This window comes from Chelonoidis abingdonii, chromosome 16 (assembly GCF_003597395.2).
Source record: "Chelonoidis abingdonii isolate Lonesome George chromosome 16, CheloAbing_2.0, whole genome shotgun sequence".
Lineage (NCBI taxonomy): Eukaryota > Metazoa > Chordata > Testudines > Testudinidae > Chelonoidis > Chelonoidis abingdonii.
In genome coordinates, this window is record NC_133784.1 from 14,449,882 (window position 1) to 14,470,013 (window position 20,132).

Sequence of the window (20,132 nt, forward strand, 5' to 3'; positions counted from 1 at the left end):
TGGATCTAGACTGTTCTCAGTGGTAGCAGATGACAGAACAAGGAGTAACGGTCTCTAGTTGCACTGGGGGAGGTTTAGTTTGGATATTAGGAAAAAGTTTTTCACTAGGAGGATAGTGAAGCACTGGAATGGATTATCTAGGGAAGCGGTGGAATATTCTTCCTTGGAGGTTTTTAAGGTCAGGCTTGATGAAGCCCTGACTGGGATGATTTAATTGGGGATTGGTTCTGCTTTGGGCAGGGGGTTGGACTAGATGACCTCCTGAAGTCATTTCCAACCCTGATATTCTGTGATTCTATGAACAACGCACCCTGAAGCATGTAGCCGGTGGCGGGGTCCCCTGGGAAGGGCCCGCCCCAGCAGTATATCCAGTATCCTGTCACGAGTGATGCTGTGAACTCTGGGTCCCTTTTAAAGCAGAGAGCACTCCCTAATGTTCATCCCTGCAGTAGCACTGAATTCTCCCCTTTTGTCTCTCCACCCTTGAGAGCCCGACCCAGCAAAGTGCACAGAAACTTGCCTTCCATTAGCCTGCTCTGGGGTGGGTACTCAACAACATGGTCCCGGCCAGCTTAGGAGGGGTGAGAAAGGGAGCCTAGATGTTGGGCCTGAGATGCCTTAAGAAGCTGCAATGGGGAGGTGGGATTTGCTGCCCTTTTCTGTCTCAGAACAGGCATTTCACATCCATTTCAGTGGTTTTGAGACTGTGGACAAGGGGGCATCACTTGATTGTGGCCTTTGGGCTGACATGGTCATGCAGCAGACAAGACTAGACTCCATGTAATGGAGCATAGTCCATCCCTCACCTAGACAAGCGGGATGGGGTCCCTGTGGGTGTAATTGAGAAATTCCTCCGTGGCATGGTCCTGCTTCATGGTTCACTCCAGGGCAGTGGTTTTCAATCTATTTACCATTGCGGACCACATATGCAGCCCTCTATGTGTTATGGGGGCCGCATCCACACAATATATACAATACTTATATGGTCCTGAGGATGTCACATGGGCCGCAGCTGTGTGCTGATTGGTCCACGAGTTCAGAACCACTGCTTCTAGGCTACGGTGCCGTGCCACAATGGAGGACAACAGGATTCCATGCTACTCTACCTCCTTCCAGAACTGAACTGGACGCAGCAAAGCAGAGATGTGACTGAGCAACTGAATGTGAATCTTTCTTTCTCTCGTTCCATTCGAACAGGCTCTCCTGAACACTCAGAACAAGCTGAGAACATTAGTCCCCAGTTTCACTTTCAACTTGGGCTTCTCTGGGAAATTCTACCACACAGGTAAGCTCCTTCCACCCACCTAACATTCCCCTGAGTCTGTGTCCTGTGGTTGCAGTGTCCCATAGTGTAGCACAGCTCCCCAGCAGCATATTGGGGTGCTGGGAACAGCCTGTGGTTCTAAAATGCTGTATGTCTGATCGAATCATTTCCTTCAGTTCTTATGAACTGAGCATACTGGGGCTGCCTCCAGCAGGATGGTGGTATTGGCAGCACCCTGAGTATGGCGGGTGTGTGTAAAACTAATGCAGGATGTCTCTGGGCGCTGCCAGTGTTGAATTACAAGAGATTAGCCACTGCCTCAGGTCACTGACCACCCTCCTGTTATGGACCTTCTGTTCCCTGCAGGTACAGATGAGGAAGATGAAGGTGATGACATGCTGCTTAAACACAGGAAGGAGTTCTGGTGGTTTCCGCACATGTGGAGTCACATGCAGCCTCACCTCTTCCACAACGTCACCGTATTGGCTGAGCAGATGAAGCTCAACAAGCAGTTTGCGCTGGTAAGAGGTGACATCGATGATCCATAGGCTCATTCACTTTGCTTCAAAATCCCAAAGCATCCACCCCGGAATGGGTGCTTGGCTCCTGCTGAGCCCAGGCACTAATGTGGTAATCCTGGTGGATTGGAAAGCTGAGTGTGAATCCCTGGCCTGGTGCATGGTCCCTACAGCCTGAAAGTATTACACTCAGCATTAGTGCCCAGGGGAACATGTGTCCTGGTACTTGTGCACCAGTGTGTGGCTCCTACTACGTTACAAAGCATGGCTCTCAACGCTGTGCTGGGTGTGGGCATGGGGCACTGGCTGCTGAGTCATTCTGGTGCTACTTCTACTATCCAATTCAAAGTATGGTACAAACTCTGGCTGTAAAGAAGCATTTCCTGCTCTGTCCTTATTGCTTCATTGAGGTTTTTCAGGGGGCCATATGTGCATTACCCTCAACTGATCAGTAGCATAAGGTGCTCAGGGTAGGAACACTGGCCTCCCAGATAGTCACTTCAGTTTAAGGGAAGTTCCCTGTTGTCAAGTGGATGGAGAGGACCATCTGTAAAGTCCTGGGCTGCTGGGGCCATATATGCTTAATACTCACAGCACAGGGCATGCGGGTGAAACATCTGCAGATTCCTTTGAAAACAAGCCTCTCTTCAGCCCATGTTATGGGTTTATTAGTTATAAGCCAAGCCCCATTGGAGTAAGAACCTGTTGTTTCATGCCCAGGTCACTGGACCTCTTGACTCTGGGTAGCATGGGTGCTCCTAACCTCAGAGCACAGCTACCACAATGCGACAGTTCACCTCTTTTCTTCCCCGTTAAATATCTGATTTTATTTTCTTTCAGACACAGGCCCAGAAACGTGGCCATCCACTGCAAAGAGATACAAAACTCGGAGAGCAATTAAACACACTTAATATAGAATACCCTTGCCAATGAGCCTAACAGGCTGTGACTCCGTCAGGGGGCCCTGGATGTATTGTAAACCACGAGGGCAAAGGTGTCCTAATTCCTGTCATCACCAGAACCATTCAATGAAGTTCTAGCCATGAAATTCAAATTTTTCCTGTTGATTTGATGTAATACCTGGCTCCAAGTCCCCGATCCACTCTACACAGCTTCCTTGCTCCCTGCTCTCCCTAGCATTACTCTCTCGAAGACAGAGCCAACTTGCATCTTCCCTTCCCTCCACACTTGGCAGGCACAGTTTTGCTTTTCTGCTCTGGTGATGCTCCTCTGGACAGCAAAGGAGTGGGATTTGCCTCTTCAGCAGCACTGACTGGTTTGGCCATTGTAACCGATGGGGCTGAGGTCAGGCCGATGAATTAGTCTGGTTTGTCACAGCCCCGAATGACCCGTGGCTGTTGAGCAGCTGCTGTAGTGCTGAATGCCCTGATTGATGTATAAGCACCTTTGCTACCTGTGTGGATAGATTCTGGCAGCACTCAAAGCTTCCCATTTCACACAGGGTCCCCGGGGAGACTGCTCGCAGTGCTGTGCTTCTCATGAAAGACAATGGGGAGTTAAATACTGAGAGGAATTTGTGTTCTGCTTCCAGGAACATGGGATCCCCACGGATTTGGGCTATGCTGTAGCCCCCCATCATTCTGGAGTTTATCCCATCCATACACAGCTCTATGAGGCCTGGAAATCCGTCTGGGGCATCCAGGTGACCAGCACTGAGGAGTATCCTCACCTGCGGCCCGCCCGGTACCGGCGAGGGTTCATCCATAACGGCATCATGGTGAGTGTTACCAGCTGGGAGAGTGGAGCCCTTTGGGTTAGTTCTGGGAGGATCTATGGCGGCAGTCAGCTGAGGGAGGCTTCTAGATGACCAGTGTTGAGAAGCTCCACCCAGTACCTTGAGTGCTGAACCTTCCCTAAACCATCCGTCAAAGCTGAGGAAGAGCCCGTTGTTGTGCTTCTGTGATTGGAGTCAGTGCAGTGCAGAGGCTACGGTATGTGAGGTTTTAGAATGAAAACTCTCAAACACCAGCAAGTATGTGTCTACAAAGCCATGCATCCCGGGCCCATGAAAGCACCATCTCTGCAGGAGCCAACTCCTCTCCAGGGCTGTTTCTGAGGAGGCACATCTGCAGCACCTGCCCTGACCTGTGTGTTGGATGGATGGGTCAGCCCCTGTGGGAATGTGGTGGAGAACCATGCACGCTAGCATGAAGCTGAGATCCCACTAATCCCCTGTGCCGTTACTCAGAGCAGGATGAGCAAGTGAATTAGGGGAATGTCTGAATTCTGTAAACTTGTGATGCTCTGGGTCCCTCGCTCGTGGTGTCCTCTCCAAATCATTCTGTAGGGTGCTGCTTTGACACACCCATGCACATACTTTCACAGCCTCCTCTCTAATGTTCTCTCTCTCCGACTCCACTAGGTGCTGCCTCGACAGACATGTGGGCTTTTTACTCACACCATCTTCTACAATGAATATCCTGGGGGCTCCAAGGAGTTGGACAAAAGCATTCGGGGCGGTGAACTCTTCCTGACAGTGCTTCTGAACCCAGTAAGCTTGCCAGCGTGGAAAGCAAGGCCCATTGTCAGTGTCCATGGAGAGGGCGGGGGGTGGAGGCCCTCATACACAAGGCTTGCCTAGAATGGAAGAGTGGAGCTGAAGGAAGAGGGGCAGCTGCTCACCTGGACAGAGAAGGCTAAAGCAGCCCTTGCTGCTTAGGGGGATTCTTGGAAAACCCTGCTGCCCTTTTGTACCCTGTCAATTTGTATCAGAGTTCAGGGTCAGCCAGAGCAAACCTCTCCAAGCACAGGATTGGAAGAAGGGGCTGGCGCGCTGAGTCCAGCCAGACGCTGGAGCTCCTCTTACCCGTCCTGCAGTCTTCCCCCAACGAATTGCTGAGCCAAAAGTCCTTAGCTCCCTTTATTGCTTGTGCATCTGGCTGCATTTGGTTTGTCTTCAGGAGCTGTGACAAATCCTCCTCTGGGTGTGTGTGTCGTTCCCCCCCTCCATTTCCTTGAAACTTGGATACATGTGAAACAGTTTTTCCTGTGATGCTGCTATCCTGCCTGAGGCATTTTCAGGAGCTCCAGGTCTGGGACAGCTCTTTCCTGCCCCCTTGCCCCCTCACCCCTCACTGCCTGGCTCCAGCAAACTCCTGAGTAATGCACTGTCTTTGCACTCTCCAGTCTCTTCCCAGCTTTCTGCTGCAGATGGCAGCTGGGGGCTTTCCCACCTCTATTCTTTTAAATCCAGCAAAATAAATGGAGAGACAGTACGCTCAGACTGTCAGGTTCAGAAAATTGAGAAGGAGGCAGCCGAAGGGGCCTTGCATTTCCTAGTCCATCCCTTGGTCTATCACTCCCTTGCTAAACTTCCCAGACATTCTCTTTCCTTACAGATACCTAGTGAGTGTGTCACATTGGTCTCGGGTCCAAAGATCTTCCCTAATTTCCTTTGTTAAACTTAAACCAGTTTACTCCTCCTGTCCCCTAGAAGTGTCCTGTCTTGGTGTAGGTATTATTATCCAGTCAGAGTTATTGTATTTTCCACCCCTAGCTTAAGGGGAACCACCATTATTACTCTCATCTTCTCTCATAAATTCATCATTCTCTGGTCCCTTGGATCATTTCAGCTCATCTTCCCTACCCTTTTCTGTCTGTTTCAGTGTCTGCACTGGGAGTGAGGGCACCGCTGGGCCAAAGGCCTTGCTGAAATCCAGAGATCACAATCCACTGGGCTCCCCATCTGTATCCAAGAGGGTAGTTTTGTTATGTAAAAAGTGGTGACCAGATGATTGTGTCCTAATGCACAAAGCACCAACCCACACTGGCTGTTCCCCTCCTTCAGTCACCACAAACAGACTCCCGGCCTGTGGTTTCTAGTCAGTGGTGCAAGTAGAAATCATTTCTTGCTGGTACTGCACTTATGGGAGAGACACAAGGGGGGGCACGTGACCGCCTCACGTGACCCTCCATGTGATTCCGCCCAGCCCGGGGCCCCATCACACTCCCCCTGTCTCCTCCGACACCCCTCTTTGTACATACAAACATCAACATGCTTAACTACTCACTTTCCCCACAAATATGTAGTATTTGGTTTGTTTATATGGAATATGGGAGTTGGGTTAGGAGCCATTTCAGCATATGTCTGACTTATTAAAAGACAAATTTTAAGTAGAACTGTATCCTAAACTTCCTTTATGGGAACAGACTCCTGAAACTCTTACCAGTCTACAAAAGAGGTCCATAGCCATGCAAATAGTCCCATTGTCTTCAGTGGGATTGATCAAATGATTAAGGGTTTACAGAATTAGGTTCCAAGTTTCTAAATTGTTCTGGATGTAAATTGTTCTGACAATGCCTGAGCTGTCAGATCAGAAGGAGCTTCATTCGAATAAAGGTGAGCAGATGTGTGATAAGTCTGAGCTCTGTTGCTAAGATGAGGAACATATTTTCAGCAAAGTTCTTGGCAGATTCCTGAGGCAGCTGGTTTAAGATAGTCAGTGTCCAGCATTATAGTCTTGACTTATAGTTCTCTCACCCACGAAGCTGGAAAATAAGGCATTTATTTTCTTTGTTTTGCTGCTCCATTTCCAGTTAACAAAATGCATGTTAGACTAGTTTGGCTACAAAGAAGAATTCTGTATACACTGGGGACAACACCTGATTCCTGTAAGGCTGCAGAACTGGGCTGACATCAGAATCCAAACATCCTCTGGTCAGTGCAGGCAGAGGCACTCCTCTAATGATTTTGACCTGATGTGATACAGTATGGAAGTCATGGATAATTCAGATCAATGGGGAGAAACAGAATCAAAAATACAGTTTAAACACTTTCCGTCCCCCTATCCCCCCACCCTTCCCCTCTTAAGGACCCCTGACCAACTTAACAGCACAATACATATGCTAACAAACTTAAACAAAGCCTTTGTTTAAGTTTGTTAGCATATGTATTGTGGTTAAAGCCATATAAAGAATGAATGCCCTCCCTAGCTGCCGTCTGCTCCTCTAAGGGTATGGCTACACTTGAAACTTCAAAGCGCTGCGCGAGTGTGGTCGCAGCGCCAGCGCTGGGAGAGAGGTCTCCCAGCACTGCACATACTCCACATCTTCTACGGATATAGCTTGCAGCACTGGTGTACGTGCAGCACTGGGAGCCGCACTCCCAGCGCTGCAGCACTGTTTACACTGGGGCTTTACAGCGCTGTATCTTGCAGTGCTCAGGGGAGTGTTTTTTTCACACCCCTGAGCGCGAAAGTTGCAGCGCTGTAAAGCGCCAGTGTAGCCATGGCCTTAGGAGCAGAGTGCAGCCCCCCCCCGTCCGAATGGGGCAGAGTGAAAGCTGCAAGTGCCACCTTAACTGCAGCATTTTCTGGCTTGGCTTCTCCCCTCCCCCCCCCCCCCCCCCCCGGAGTGGTGGGGGCTAGCCCCAAGTCTTTCTGGTACCCCGTACCCGCTTAAAATCTCTTGCGGTTACTGCGTACTGGAGGGTACCGCGCTACTTGCACTCCTGTTTCCAGTACTGCCTGTAGTGGAAGTCAGGCTGAGAAATCAGGGGTTACTGGGTTACCTTTCTCCAGCGGACAGGTGGGAGCCATAGGACCCCTTCTCTCATCCTTCGGCACCTCACTTGATTTGCAGGATTTGTAAGATACATTAGTGATGCTGCTGTTCCTCTGGTGCATTGTCTGCTCCTGGGCCTGTGGGTCTGGATTGCAGCACCTCCCTCTGACTTAGCTGGAACGCAGAACTGTGGGAAATTCAGCCCTCTATTCAACCACCTTCCTCCTGTTTAGCACAGCTCTGGTGCTAGAGGCAGGGCTGGGAGTGTGATGATAAATTCTTATAACACACACTGGGTCCCTGACACGATCACAGGCTGTGACTGACCCACCAGTAATGTAACTGTTCCTGTAACAAGCTGATCAGTGTGTGTTATGCAGCCTGCTGTACCTGCTCCACAACCCCAGCCTGGCTTTCTAGCTCAAGCTGTAAAGATTCCTGCTTTCAGCTGTGAAGTCAGGTGTTGGCCAAGACTTAGGCCGTTACCTTTATACAGCCAGCAAATCCACCTACGTTAACAGTTGTCATCGCCTTATCTGTCCCCTTCAGCAGAAGGAGATACACAAGCCTGTGTCCAGAGAGTCAGTCTTTGTATCATTGGCATCAGCATCACCCTGGACAGGCTCAGTTCTGAAGCTCACTGCCTCGCCCAGAGGCTGTGACTCGTGCTCTCTCAGATTATCTGGTGCCCTCAATGTGGTGTAAGGTGAACTCCACCCTTCCAAGAGCCCTGCTGCAGTACAGCTAGGCCTTGGCTGCCCACTGCAGGCACCGCCGTGGCATCTCTCAAGGGTTGTGGTGTCTTCTAGCCGATAAAACTGTCCCCAGAGCACTGTGGCTTTGGCTCCCCACTATGACTCTCTAGGCTCCTCTGAGCCCCTTCAGTCTCTTCCTATATTTGGATCTTTCCTTCTGCTGGGTATTTCTCCCTCATTTCCCTTCCTCCCTGCAAGCAGAGGAGGGCTGTGCTATCAGCACATCTTCACTGCTTCTGTTTGCAGAGGGAGCCCAGAGCTTTGCTCTCCAACCCCACTGATAGAGACATCCCACTGTTTGGAGAAAGCCGTCAGCCCCGCATCGTGGTCAGTGATCCATAGCAGACTGGGGGCACAGCTTCTTTGCACTCCTCTGTGGTGCTTCCAGCCTGCCTGAGTGTGGCCCACGTGCAGGAGTCCTGGCTGTATGGCTAACTCTGCAGTGTCAACAGATGATGTTTGATCTTCTGACTAGTGAGCAAGCCTTGATCTCAGGACTGACAATAGATGCCTACAGGCCACCACGTGCCCTGGCTGTATTTCCTAGCAGCAAAGGGGAATGTTTCTGAGCACTTCTCATAGGCCCTTCTGTTCACACCACATGCCATTAAGGCCATTGCTATACCCACCCCTGTTGCTTTATATTGCTGAAGTCTCCCTCATCATCTATTCTCTGAACTCCAGGCTTCTCTGTCTGCAGCTCCATGTCAGGGCTGAGCAGGGGAGATAATGCCATGCTGCAGATGGGGGCTTACTGCCAAGCTAGTTGTGGGTCAGTTGAGGGGCAGAGCTTGGTCATAGATTACATCAGCAGGTTCGCTCAAGGCTGTGTTGGCAGGACCAGTCAGGGCACGGCAGGCCACCTGGCCTGATCTGATGGGGCATGTTCTACTGTTACGAGACAGCCAGACTCAGTAGGAAGAGGAGGGCAGTGGCCCTGCATGTCCTGGTTGACTTGCTTGGTTGCAATTCCTCTTGCTTGGGACCGTTTATGGGCAATGATGTTACCAGAACTGGTCATGGCAGGCCTGGAGATTTGACTGCCTGCATTATGTGCCACATTTGTCATCCTGGCAGTGTTCCGGGCAAGCAGGGGTGGTGATTGAATCCCCACTCCCAGAGCAGGAGGGCTGTGTCAGCGGTGAGGAAAGGGGTCATTGTGCAATGATCCCTGTCTATCGAGTGGCTCCCCAAGCAGTTGGAGAAATGGATGCTTTCTCCTGATGCATGGACAGCTACTCCTGAGCCTGTTCCTCTCACCTTGCCAGGTGGACCTGCTCCCCCAGCCTCACAGTGATTCGCCTCCAGCTTTCCAGCAGTGGGTGCCCACATGATTACCCAGGCCCCTCTTGCATCCTGGGGTGCTAAACCACCTGTTTCCTTCCCAGTGAGGGGCTCTCCTGCTGTGCTGCTGACCTTTTGGTCTCACAGCATTTGTGCCCAGTAGTGCGTTGGAACGTCACAGGGACTGAGCCATCAAAGACGTGTGCAGAACTCGAGCTGGCAGCACTTTCAGCCGAGCGCTAAAATTCTTAAAAGCAAACTGTCTGGGGGACAAACAAATGCAATGACGGGAGTAAGCGGTTCAGCAAGGCAGGGTGAATGCAGCAGCTCATGCTGGCTACAGACCTGAGAGTGTCTCATATCAGCTCTGCAGAGCCCTGTAACCTGGTGGGCAGAAGGTGCCCTCCCAGGGGTTTAGGGAGGATATGCACATGCTCCTGAGCTTTGGGAGGGTCCCATGCCCAAAAGTTGGCAAAAAGTTCAGGAGGGGGATGCCCACCCCCGGGAGGACCTTTTGGTGGAGGATGTCTGTTCCCTGGCGAGAGCATAGGCAGGGATGTCCACGCCCCAAGGCTCATGTCCCAGTGTATTTTTTAGTGTTTTAAAGAGTGAACCCAAGATTGTTCCTTACGCTGCTGGTGAATCGAAGCTTGCTTCCCACAGACTCGGGATCTGGGATGCTCCTGTGAGATCATCCAGTCTGCCCGGGATTGCTTCTTCCAGGACATTGCTTGACACCCAAAGCCAGCCTCAGCACTCCCCTGCCCAGCTCTCAGTGTCCCCTGCTCAAGCTGGCACATGCCACAGCCAGTGCAGGGAGTGCCCTGCTCTCAGGGCTTGTGATCCCCTCTAACAATGGGAAGAGAAGGAAGAACTGAATTCCAGTTCTGAGCATACAGGAGATTCTGCTCCCAATTCCCTCCTGGACAGGAGCTTTCCGAGCTGTTGATTGCTTGAAGAGGGTCACTGTGGATAAATCACTACTTTAGCCTCATCCCAGCTTCCAAAACTGTCCTGTGGTCACCTGGAATGTGGAGCTGTGGCTCGTTCAGGGTGGGAATGTGTTTGACTTGTGAGTGTCCGGGTCTGGGGCTCCTAGGAGAGGTAAGTTGCTGTCTCTGGGAATGCACAGTGCACTTGCCGGAAGAGCTAGGATCCATGGTAGGTCCTGTCCCCATCAGTCAGTGTTTTGTAAGGGCCGAGCAGGATCCCTGTTCCAGCTGTCTGCGGCACTAATAACTGCGCTGGGACTCTGTCAGAGAACACACTCTGATTCACACATGGTCTGCACTTGGGATTTTCCAGGACAAGCCCAATTGGGGCTATTTGGAAAATAACCCACTTCCCTCTCCCCACGGTGCCCATTGCCTGGAGCAGAGGTGTGGATTGCAGAGCAGTAATCCAGGGGGCACAATATATTCTCTTGCCTTTGCCCCATACCCTAGGAGAGATGCACATTCGCCAGCTCAGATAGCCAGAGCAGACCTGGGAAGCCAGCAGCTTCTGTCTGGTGATGGGATGCAGAAGGGTGGCAAAGAGCAGATGGGATGACACAGGGCTGTTACCTGACTTGTAAATGCTCCTTGTGTTCCCTGTTTGCAGATCAGCATCTTCATGACACACCTGTCTAACTATGGGAACGACCGGCTGGGGCTGTACACTTTTGAGAGCCTGGTCAAGTTTGTGCAGTGTTGGACCAACCTTCGCCTGCAGACTCTGCCTCCTGTCCATCTGGCAAAGAAGTACTTTGAAATCTTTCCCCAGGAGAAGAACCCACTGTGGCAGGTGAATAGGCTGTTCTGATCTTCCTTAGCCATTCAGGACTCCTCCCCATGGCCTTTTGCAGGAGGCTGCTCTCTCTTTGGAAGGTACATGGAGAGGGAAGGGTTGCCATGGTGACACTGCCGCTCCAGTGCCCAGAAGGGTCGGAACAGGGCTTGGTCCTTGTTGCCTCCCTCCTCAGATCCCAAAGACATGACGTTGGGGGAAGGGAGTGATGGGCCACGCTCCTGGTGTGAGCTGTGGGGACAGAGAGAGCTCTCATTGGCCTGGAGGGGGTCCCAGGTACTTGGCTAGTTGAGGATGTAACTGGGGGGAAGGAATGTCCATGGGGCTGGAAGAGCTTGCAGGCATGTTAATGTGACTTATCCTGACGTAATTTCACAGTATAGAATTCGTGTTGGTTAAATAAAAACATGCTTATTTCATTTCATCCCAGTACAGCAGCTCTCTGCATGTTAATAAGCAGATGAAATGAAGTGAAGATGATGGTGTTGTCAGTCTGCCAGAGCTGCTGTGCTGGGATGCAGCAAGGAAGGGATTGCTTTTCAGCCCAGAAGTGATGATGGGCCCACATCTTGGTTACTTTGGACAGGAATTGCGGGTAGCACTTTCAAAAGGGACCTAGGCTCCTAAATCACTTGGATGCTTTGGAAGATGTTCCCATGGCTTGGTCTGTGCAGTGCAGCCTGCTGGCACTCAGCGGAATGGGGATGTAGCTGTGAATTGTTCCTTGTGTGTTACGCTCTATCCGCAGGAGCCCTCATCATTGCTCCCTTGCTAATATTAAAGCCTGTTCACTCTGTTGTGCAGAATCCCTGTGACGATAAGAGGCACAAAGATATCTGGTCCAAAGAGAAAACATGTGACCGGCTCCCCAAGTTCCTTGTCATTGGACCCCAGAAAACTGGTAATTGTATAGCTCATTTAAAGATAAACTCCTGGCTTGGCTGCCTCCTACGCAGACAGACAGTTCGTAGATTTGTACAGCAGCAGCCAGTGATCACATGTGATTAGGGTTTCTGGTTTGTCCCACCCAAAGTGCAGCACCTCCATCAGCACACTGCTCCTACCACCCTGCTGGGGCATAATCCAAACTCGCAGGAAAGAGCCCCACCAGTTAAGTCACCGCGAGAAGTAGTGCAGGCTCTTGGTTTACCCACACGAGTCCTGACCCTCTTTAGCCGAGCCAATGTGCCTCTCTAGTGCCTTCCCAGTAACAGGTCTGTGCCCTCTCACGCTGACACACTGCACAGGGTCTGGGACCAGGTCTGTACATGGGGTCGGTAACTCATCTGGGATTGCTGTGGGCAGTGATTTGGCTAGAAGGGTATTGAGCTGAGCCGCCACTTCCAGCAATGACAGGTGCCAGCCATTTGTGTAGAATGGGGGCCTCAGTCCTATGGGTGAACCTCTTTCCAGCCCAGCTGCCATCCCTCTCACATGAGCCATTGGGGATCTCTGCTGGTGTGCCTGTGCCCCTGGCAGCTCTTGTGCCCTGTGCCCGTGCCACACTGTTGCTGCATAGTAAGGATACCTGGCTTGGCTGACTATCAGCATGCTGGAAGCTCTCAGCAGAGTCGTCAGGAGACACCAGCCTCTCTCAGTACCCTGGGTGACTCCAGCTCCATTAATTGTTGTTGTTCGTTGTAGGCACAACAGCTGTGCACTTCTTCCTGACCATGCACCCAGCGGTCACTAGTAACTTCCTGAGTCCAGCCACCTTTGAAGAGATCCAGTTCTTCAATGGGCCCAACTATCATAAAGGAATTGACTGGTAAGCATCCGAGCTCTTGTGCTCCCCTATAGGGATCAGTTGTCATGTTGCATCCTCCTGAATGTCCCTGGGCTCCATCCACCTCGAGTGTTTCAGCAAGCCCTCCATTTCTGTCTGGCACGTTGCAGCTCTGGGTGCTCACGGTCTCACAAGAGCTCGCTCTATTTTTTCCACTTGCTACGCCCCAGCTACACACCTGCTACAAGCTCAGCTTTTTCCTAAACTTTGAAAGCAGAGTCCCATTCAGGGAAATAAAGCCACGCATGCCCCTGCAACCCTGCATGTGCTGTGAAAGTCTGCCCAAGAGCAGATTGGGGAAATCTCCATACGATACTTGCTCTCCTTTGTCACATGCTCTGATGTGTTCATGTTTAAAGTATTGTCACTGGCATCTGAGGTCTGGGCTACATGCAAAGGTTTTGCTGGCATAGCTAAATTGGTAACAAATGTGGCAAAAACCCAATAATAAAAAGGGGTTGCCTGTATAAGTCCTTTTGCCAGTGTATAGCTAAGTTTGTTTGGTGAAGCAGTGAGTGGTCCAACTCGTGGCCTGTGGGCCGGATGTGTCCCATGGGCCGATTCTTTCCAGGCCCGAACATGTCCAGCTCAACAAAATGGCGTCCTCCGTGTGGCATGGCTTTGCATGCACAGTACATGTGAAGTCATGTTGCTTGAAGGACATCATTTTGTAGAGCACATATTTATATACATGGCCCGTGGAAGAGCTCCAGACAACTGCATGCTACCCGCAGCAGTGAAAAGGTTGGACTACCCAGAACCAGCAAAAGCACTCCTTTGCCAGCATAGCTATTCCAGCATAGCTAGTGTAGACAAGGCAGCTGTGCCCAATTAGTGCCCATTGAGATGGACAGGGTGGTTCACACCATGAGTTATTGTTCCACGCTCTCTATGGACCCAAGCAGATGTCTTTGTCTCCTACATTTGTTTTGGTCGGTCAGTTAGTCTGTCTACATGGGGAATTTTTATACTGCTCTAGTTATACCAGTGTAGAACCCTATGTGAGCACTCTTGTCCAGAACGAAAGTGTCCACTCAGGGAGTTAAACAGATATAACTCAAGATAACTTTACAGTGAAGACAAGCCCTACAGTTCTTGTATGTATCTCATCCCCCTAGTATATGAGCACCTCACAGTCTACAGTGTGGTTATCCTCACAGCACTCCTGTGAGGCAGGGCAGGACTCGCGTCCCTGTGGTACAGAGGGGGGAAGTGAGGCACAGAGAGACTAAATGACTTGCCCAAGATCACACAGCAAGTCACTGGCAGAGCAGGGAACTGAACCCAGATCTTCAAGTCCTGGCTGGATGCTACCCACTGGGCCGTCCTTTGTTCTTCACACAACAGTTAGAGCAGTGGTCCCCAACTTTTTCGTCTGGTGGGCACCAGACAAAGAACCGTGGCGGCGGTGGAGCACCCGCCGAAATGCCGCCAAATTTCGGTGGCATTTCAGCGGCGACGCCTCTTTATGACGTCGCTTGTCGGCGACAAGTGGCATCATTGAGAGGTGTCGCCACCGAATTTCTGCAGCGTTTCGTCAGCAACGCCTCTCGATGATGTCACTTGCCGCCGACAAGTGACATCATCGAGAGGCGTCATCGCCAAAACGCAGCAGAAATTCGGTGGCATTTCGGCGGATGCTTCACCGGCGGCCAGGATACGGGCGCATTTAGATGTCCCCACAGGCGCCATGGTGGGAACCGCTGAGTTAGAGTTTCACTTGTTTTCACTGAAAGCAGAGACCCTGGGAATAATCCTGAGGCCTGTCTGCATCCCCAGGTAGTTCCAGGCACCACCCGAGGGTGCTGTGCCCTACATTCAGGGCAATCTCTGTGCCCCTTATTGCATCCCCCTCTACTCCACATTAGACCCTACTCGTTCCCCATTATCCTCGTTCTGTGTCATCCCCTCGTTGACTCTCCATGAGTCTGGCCACCCCAAGCTCCTCTGCATGCCTTCTAGAGCCCTGAGGTGCCATCAGGCTGGTTTGCCCCGTGCCAGTTTTCTGCTGGGGTGTGCTCCCCTCATGTGTGCCATCAGGCTCTCCTGGTTTGCTCCACTTGACAGGTACATGGAATTCTTCCCCATCCCCTCCAACGCCAGCACAGACTTCATGTTTGAGAAAAGTGCCAATTACTTTGACACAGAGGTGGTACCGAAGCGTGGCGCAGCCTTGCTTCCACGAGCCAAAATCATCTCCATTCTGATCAACCCAGCCATCCGAGCCTACTCCTGGTACCAGGTATCGCTCCTTCCCGGGGGGCCCTGGAGAGGGTTGGAGATCTGCTCCAGTGTGGCATGCAGCCCCTGTACGAATGGATTTCTCCTGGGAGACCAGGATGGGTTAGTACTGATGGGAGTGTGTGGATTTATTCACAGGAGAACTGGGATGTGTTTGTGGTGCCCAAGGGCAGCAGAGAGCAGGGGGCTGCATGCACATTGGCTGGGGAAGGGCAGAGTTCTGTGTTCTGACCTCCTAACCATGTGTTTGTTTCCCAGCACCAGCGCGCTCACAGTGACCCTGTAGCTCTCAATTACACCTTCTACCAGGTGATTACTGCAAAGTCCCAGGCCCACCTAGAGCTGCGCAATCTGCAGAGCCGTTGCCTGCTCCCTGGAATGTATTCGACTCACCTGGAACGATGGCTGACGTATTACCCCTCTGGGCAGGTACAGAGCTCTGCTGCACTTGGCAGCGTCTCTAGTACTCGGCAGAAGGTTGTTCTGGGTTAATGAGCAGCTCTGGAGAAGAGGGTCAGAAAGCCCTAGTGCCCAGGGGCTGGGTGCCACAGTCCCAAGTGAAGCATGATGCACAGGGAATGGGTTCAGAGTTCAGCTTGGTGGCTATAGAGACAGGAAACTCCCCGTCTGTCTCATTCTCTCTCCACTTTAGCTTATGACTCTTTTTGGGGGAGGGGGATATAAACTGCTGCTTCCTTCCCTCCATGTTACCTGATAGAGAATCAGGCTGACATTGTGTCTATCCAATCAGGATCAAGTGTCTACAGGTTTCCTAGTGCCTGTGTGTACTAGGTGGCTGAGTGCTCAGACAGCACAGCAGCATTAGGAGGTCCAGGAAGCACTAGCTTACTGCAGCATTAGGTTCTCTTGCGTTTATCTTGGCAGTGTGTCCCCCTGCCCAACGGGTGTTCAGCTACTGTCGTGATACCGTAGCGTTGGACTCTGCTGCTTGTCACATTCACTTGTTTCTTTCCCATCTCATGAAGCCTGTAGCGCTGCTGAGTGTGGATTTTTTTGGAGAGGTATCTGGAGTCCCCAGACTACTGAAGTCTGGAGTGCAGCTGGCCTTCTGTTTATAGATTTCTAGGTCGGTCAGCACAAACTACAGCTCGTTTCCGTCTCTGAATCTGTCTTCATTGTGACAGGACATTTACAAACTCTCCTGTGTGCTTGGAGTCAGAAAACATTTTAGCAACTTCTCTTTTCTGACAGATGTAAAGCAAGATTTCCTGGATCTTGGCTTCTGTTGTCAGAGTTATTCTCAGGTGGTGTATGAGCCAGCAGATCCCATCATGCATTTTCAGCCACTTATTCCCTTCAGCAGCAATAGCTCTAAGACCAGGCAGTGGTTCTGCTTCCCAGAAAACGTAGTACTGCTGTAGTACTAACAGGCAAAGGTAAAACAAAGCCAGAATCTGTGTTCATGGCCTTGTTGCTGTCGGAGCAGAGCCAGTGCCTGACAAGAGTAGATGAGTTGTGCAATTGCAGTGAGGAGTAACAGATATTAACTCCTCTAAGGCAGTATGTTGTCCAGGGAGAGCCCCGGCCCTGGGCTGTTCCCTCCACATCTCCTGGAGAATTCTGGCTTAAGCCAACAGCTTGTAAACCCTGCCAGTTTAATTCAAATGCAGCAACTGGAAAGGCAACAGCAGCATCCCCAGCACAGGAGACAGGCTAGTGCTTTCATCTGGTGGTCAGAGCCAGGGAGATGGTGGAAGGAGTCTGTCCTGCATAAAGTGCGCAGGCACATCCCTGGGCTCACATCTCGCTGACCGGACTGTTTGAGCAGATGAGAGTGAAGAGAGGACAATACCCTCTTAGCAGAGGATGGCACTTAAAATGATGTCAGGACATAATACAGCAAGAAAACTTTTCAGCATAACTAATCACAACCACCCTGAAGCATTGTAAAAACATGGAACTTCGGAACCCTCCTGCTCTGTACAAAATCACCTGTGCTCTTCTTTCTGGCTGACTTTGTATTTCTCTACAGAATGAGCATCAGAGCACCCAATACCATACCGGGCAGGGACTAGAACTCTTTAGAATAAGACTGTGGCTGTCCCTAGTGGGGAGTTAACTTGGGTGATCAGCACTCAGGTTAGCCTGGCCTGGGGGTGAGCAGCCATACTGCCAAGCCCTACGCAAGGTACTATGTCCTCACTGGTGTTTCTGTCCCTTGTGTGTGTCACTTACTGCGGGGGGCATATCCCATGGTTGTCAGCGCTGCAGTAAGCTGAGCCACTCTATCGTCCTTTTCTAGTCAATTGAAGGAGACCTTGTTTGCCCTTCTTGGGAATAGTGGGAGGTGCTGGAAGCCTACTGGCACTGAAGTGATTTAGTCTGTGTCCTCTCTGCAAAGTGGGCAGGTTACCAGTCTGAATGCAGCAGCAGCCCACTAGCCCATGCTCCCAGAGAAACCAGCTAGCCCGGGTTTAAAGCACCATTCAACTCAGAGCGTTTGTGGGGGGACAGGAGTGGGGCTAGGGACAACATCCAAGTAAACTCTGCAATAAAGACATACCCTGAAGGAGCTGGTTATGCAAAAGGACATGGATATGTCACCTTTGGAAGACTGACCCAGGAAATACTGCTTCTCTAGGACACCACAAAGGGCATGGGCCCATCAGGGAGAGAAGCAAAGGGCTTAGTTACAAGCACAGATCTGCAGAGCTGAGGTCAGGCAACTGGGCTCTGAGTGGAGCGAGCACAGGGTTGACAGTGTGGAGTCATTGCCCAAGTCACAGATCTGCTGAGCTGCAGTCACCCAGTAAACGAGATAACACCACAAAGTGATTTGGGAGAGTGCTGTGGCAGGGACGGATGGAAAGCGATACATTATTTATTCACTGAATCCTCATTATTGCTAGAAGTGTACTGTGGACCCGTGACCTGCTGTCTGAGCTGGAAGCCTAGACTTTATCTCTCTCTATAAGCAATGGGATCTCTCTCCACTTTGCTTTACAAAAGCTACCTACCATAACTGGCAACAGAGATTTGCATAAGATTGCCCTTCTTGCCTGGCTGAAATGGTGCAGTCCTGCACCTTCCAGTCCCATGGCCAGAGTGACTGGGTGGGTTTAATGGCCCCTTTAAGAAAGAACTGGTCCTAAAAACTGGGTTTCTCCAAAGAGGAATCCCCCAAAAAACGCTAACGGTGTAATGGTTGTACAGCACTGGGGCACAGCTTCCTGTAACTATTTATTTGGCCTGGGATTCTGGGCACACAAGGAGCAGAGCTTTAGGTCTGCCCTGGACAATGAACTAATTGCATGGAGAAGGATTCTCAAACTTTTTGCTAATACCCCACAGTTCTTTACAATGGTTTGTGTCCATGCAGGTTTATCAGAGTGACTCCATAGGTGAGGGGCAGAGGCCTTTCCATCATCTCCTCCTGCCACTAGAAGATACCCACCCCAGATTAGGAGAGGAAAAGCAGATTGCCCACTCTGAGGTCAACTTCAGTGTCTGCAGAGAGATACATCGCCTCCCCACAGTGCCTGACCTTCCATCAAAATTGCCAAAAGCCATCTCCTTCTGTGGCCAAGGGCTTCTGTTTCATTACTGGATCTGGAGTGGTCTAGGGCCCAGCTCCCCAGAACTCACACCAAGTCTTTTCTCTTGGATGATTTCCTCTTTCATGGAGAGTCCAGCTAGTACAAAGAGACTGATGGTTATTGTCTTTCATCCTCTGAGGGAGGGAAATGAGCCAGAGCAGACTGTCATGTAAAAAGGAAGCATTGGCTGTCAAAAAGGATACATGTAATTGATGGCTAGCGCTGAGGCTAGGTGCTCAGTTACAGGCTAAAAATTTTGACACCCTGTTTTGAGCTGTTTTTATGTTGTAAATGTTGGTCACGTTAGGACTCTTCTATCTCCAGCAAAAAAGGTCCAGCACCCAAAAGAGGAACAGCACCAGCTTTTCCCCTCAGGCTCTTGAGGGTTGGAAGCCGCAGGTGTTAGGGCTCTTGGGGCAATGTCCTGTTCCAGATGGGCTGCTCTCTGGGTTGGTGCCAGAGGCTGACTTAGCTCACACTGAAAGCTTTGTGGACTCTCTGTTTCAGATTCTGATTGTGGATGGCCAGGAGCTCCGGCATAGCCCTGCTTCCATCATGGAGAACATCCAGAAGTTTCTCGGGGTGACACCACTCTTCAACTACACCCAGGCCCTTAAGTAAGATTCGTCAGTATGTGCGTACCACTGCTAATATTGCTAGGCAGCTGCATTGTGAGCTTGCTCGTGACCTTCACCTCAGGTGAAAGGAGAGGTGGTCTGTCATGAGCTTTGTCCCTGGCCTCTCCTGAGAAGGGATTGCAAGTTGGCCTGACTGGTGTGGTGAGTTTAAAGAAGCTTCTCTACTGTGCTTATGTGATCTAACAACATGCTGAAGCACTTGATTCCCAGAGCTGGCTGGAAAATGCTGCTCGCCTTCATCCACCTGTCACTTAGCTTCATGCGAGCCAAGAATTAGCGTGGGATAGTAGAGAAGTCTGGTTATTCTTTTTGTAGGCAGTACAGCACCCCATATTTGGACTCGTCGTCTCATTGTGTGGTGTCCCCTGCTTGCTGATGGAGAAGTAACCTAATGTTGTTCTAGATCCCTGCCTGAGCTGAGCACTTTTTGACAGAGACACTGAAGTCATGAAGTGCTGTTGGTATGGATGTTGAAATTACCTGGAAAAGACGGTTACTCACCTTTGTAACTGTTGTTCTTCGAGATGTGTTGTTCATATCCATTCCAGTAGGTGTGCGCGCGCTGCGTGCACGTTCGTCGGAGACTTTTGCCCTAGCAACACTCAGCGGGCTGGCAGGTCGCCCCTGGAGTGGCGCCGCTATGGCGCTGGATATATACCCCTGCCGGCCCGTCGCTCCTCAGTTCCTTCTTGCCAGCTACTCCGACAGTGGGGAAGGAGGGCGGGTGTGGAATGGATATGAGCAACACATCTCGAAGAGCAACAGTTACAAAGGTGAG

At 51.0% G+C, this 20,132-nt stretch overlaps 1 protein-coding gene and 1 long non-coding RNA gene across 10 annotated transcripts in view; one reads left to right on the plus strand and one right to left on the minus strand.

Annotated features, from left to right (window-relative positions):
* NDST2 (N-deacetylase and N-sulfotransferase 2) overlaps window positions 1–20,132 on the plus strand; it is a 266,023-nt gene that overhangs the window by 232,099 nt on the left and 13,792 nt on the right. For 8 of the 9 annotated variants that reach the window (XM_032778287.2, XM_075072989.1, XM_075072990.1 and 5 more), the window contains 10 exons: window positions 1,198–1,285; window positions 1,631–1,785; window positions 3,335–3,520; window positions 4,166–4,294; window positions 10,947–11,129; window positions 11,937–12,033; window positions 12,777–12,900; window positions 14,986–15,160; window positions 15,418–15,588; window positions 19,224–19,333. In XM_032778287.2, coding sequence (XP_032634178.1) covers window positions 1,198–1,285; window positions 1,631–1,785; window positions 3,335–3,520; window positions 4,166–4,294; window positions 10,947–11,129; window positions 11,937–12,033; window positions 12,777–12,900; window positions 14,986–15,160; window positions 15,418–15,588; window positions 19,224–19,333 — 1,418 coding nt within the window. Of the gene's footprint in view, window positions 1–1,197; window positions 1,286–1,630; window positions 1,786–3,334; window positions 3,521–4,165; window positions 4,295–10,946; window positions 11,130–11,936; window positions 12,034–12,776; window positions 12,901–14,985; window positions 15,161–15,417; window positions 15,589–19,223; window positions 19,338–20,132 lie in introns of those variants that run through there. The other variant, XM_032778291.2, reaches the window with a different exon arrangement.
* On the minus strand, window positions 5,924–11,010 carry LOC142047845 (uncharacterized). The gene is made up of 2 exons (XR_012657111.1): window positions 7,313–11,010; window positions 5,924–6,498 (listed from the first exon to the last, which is right to left on the minus strand). It is a non-coding gene; the product is annotated as an uncharacterized LOC142047845 (long non-coding RNA).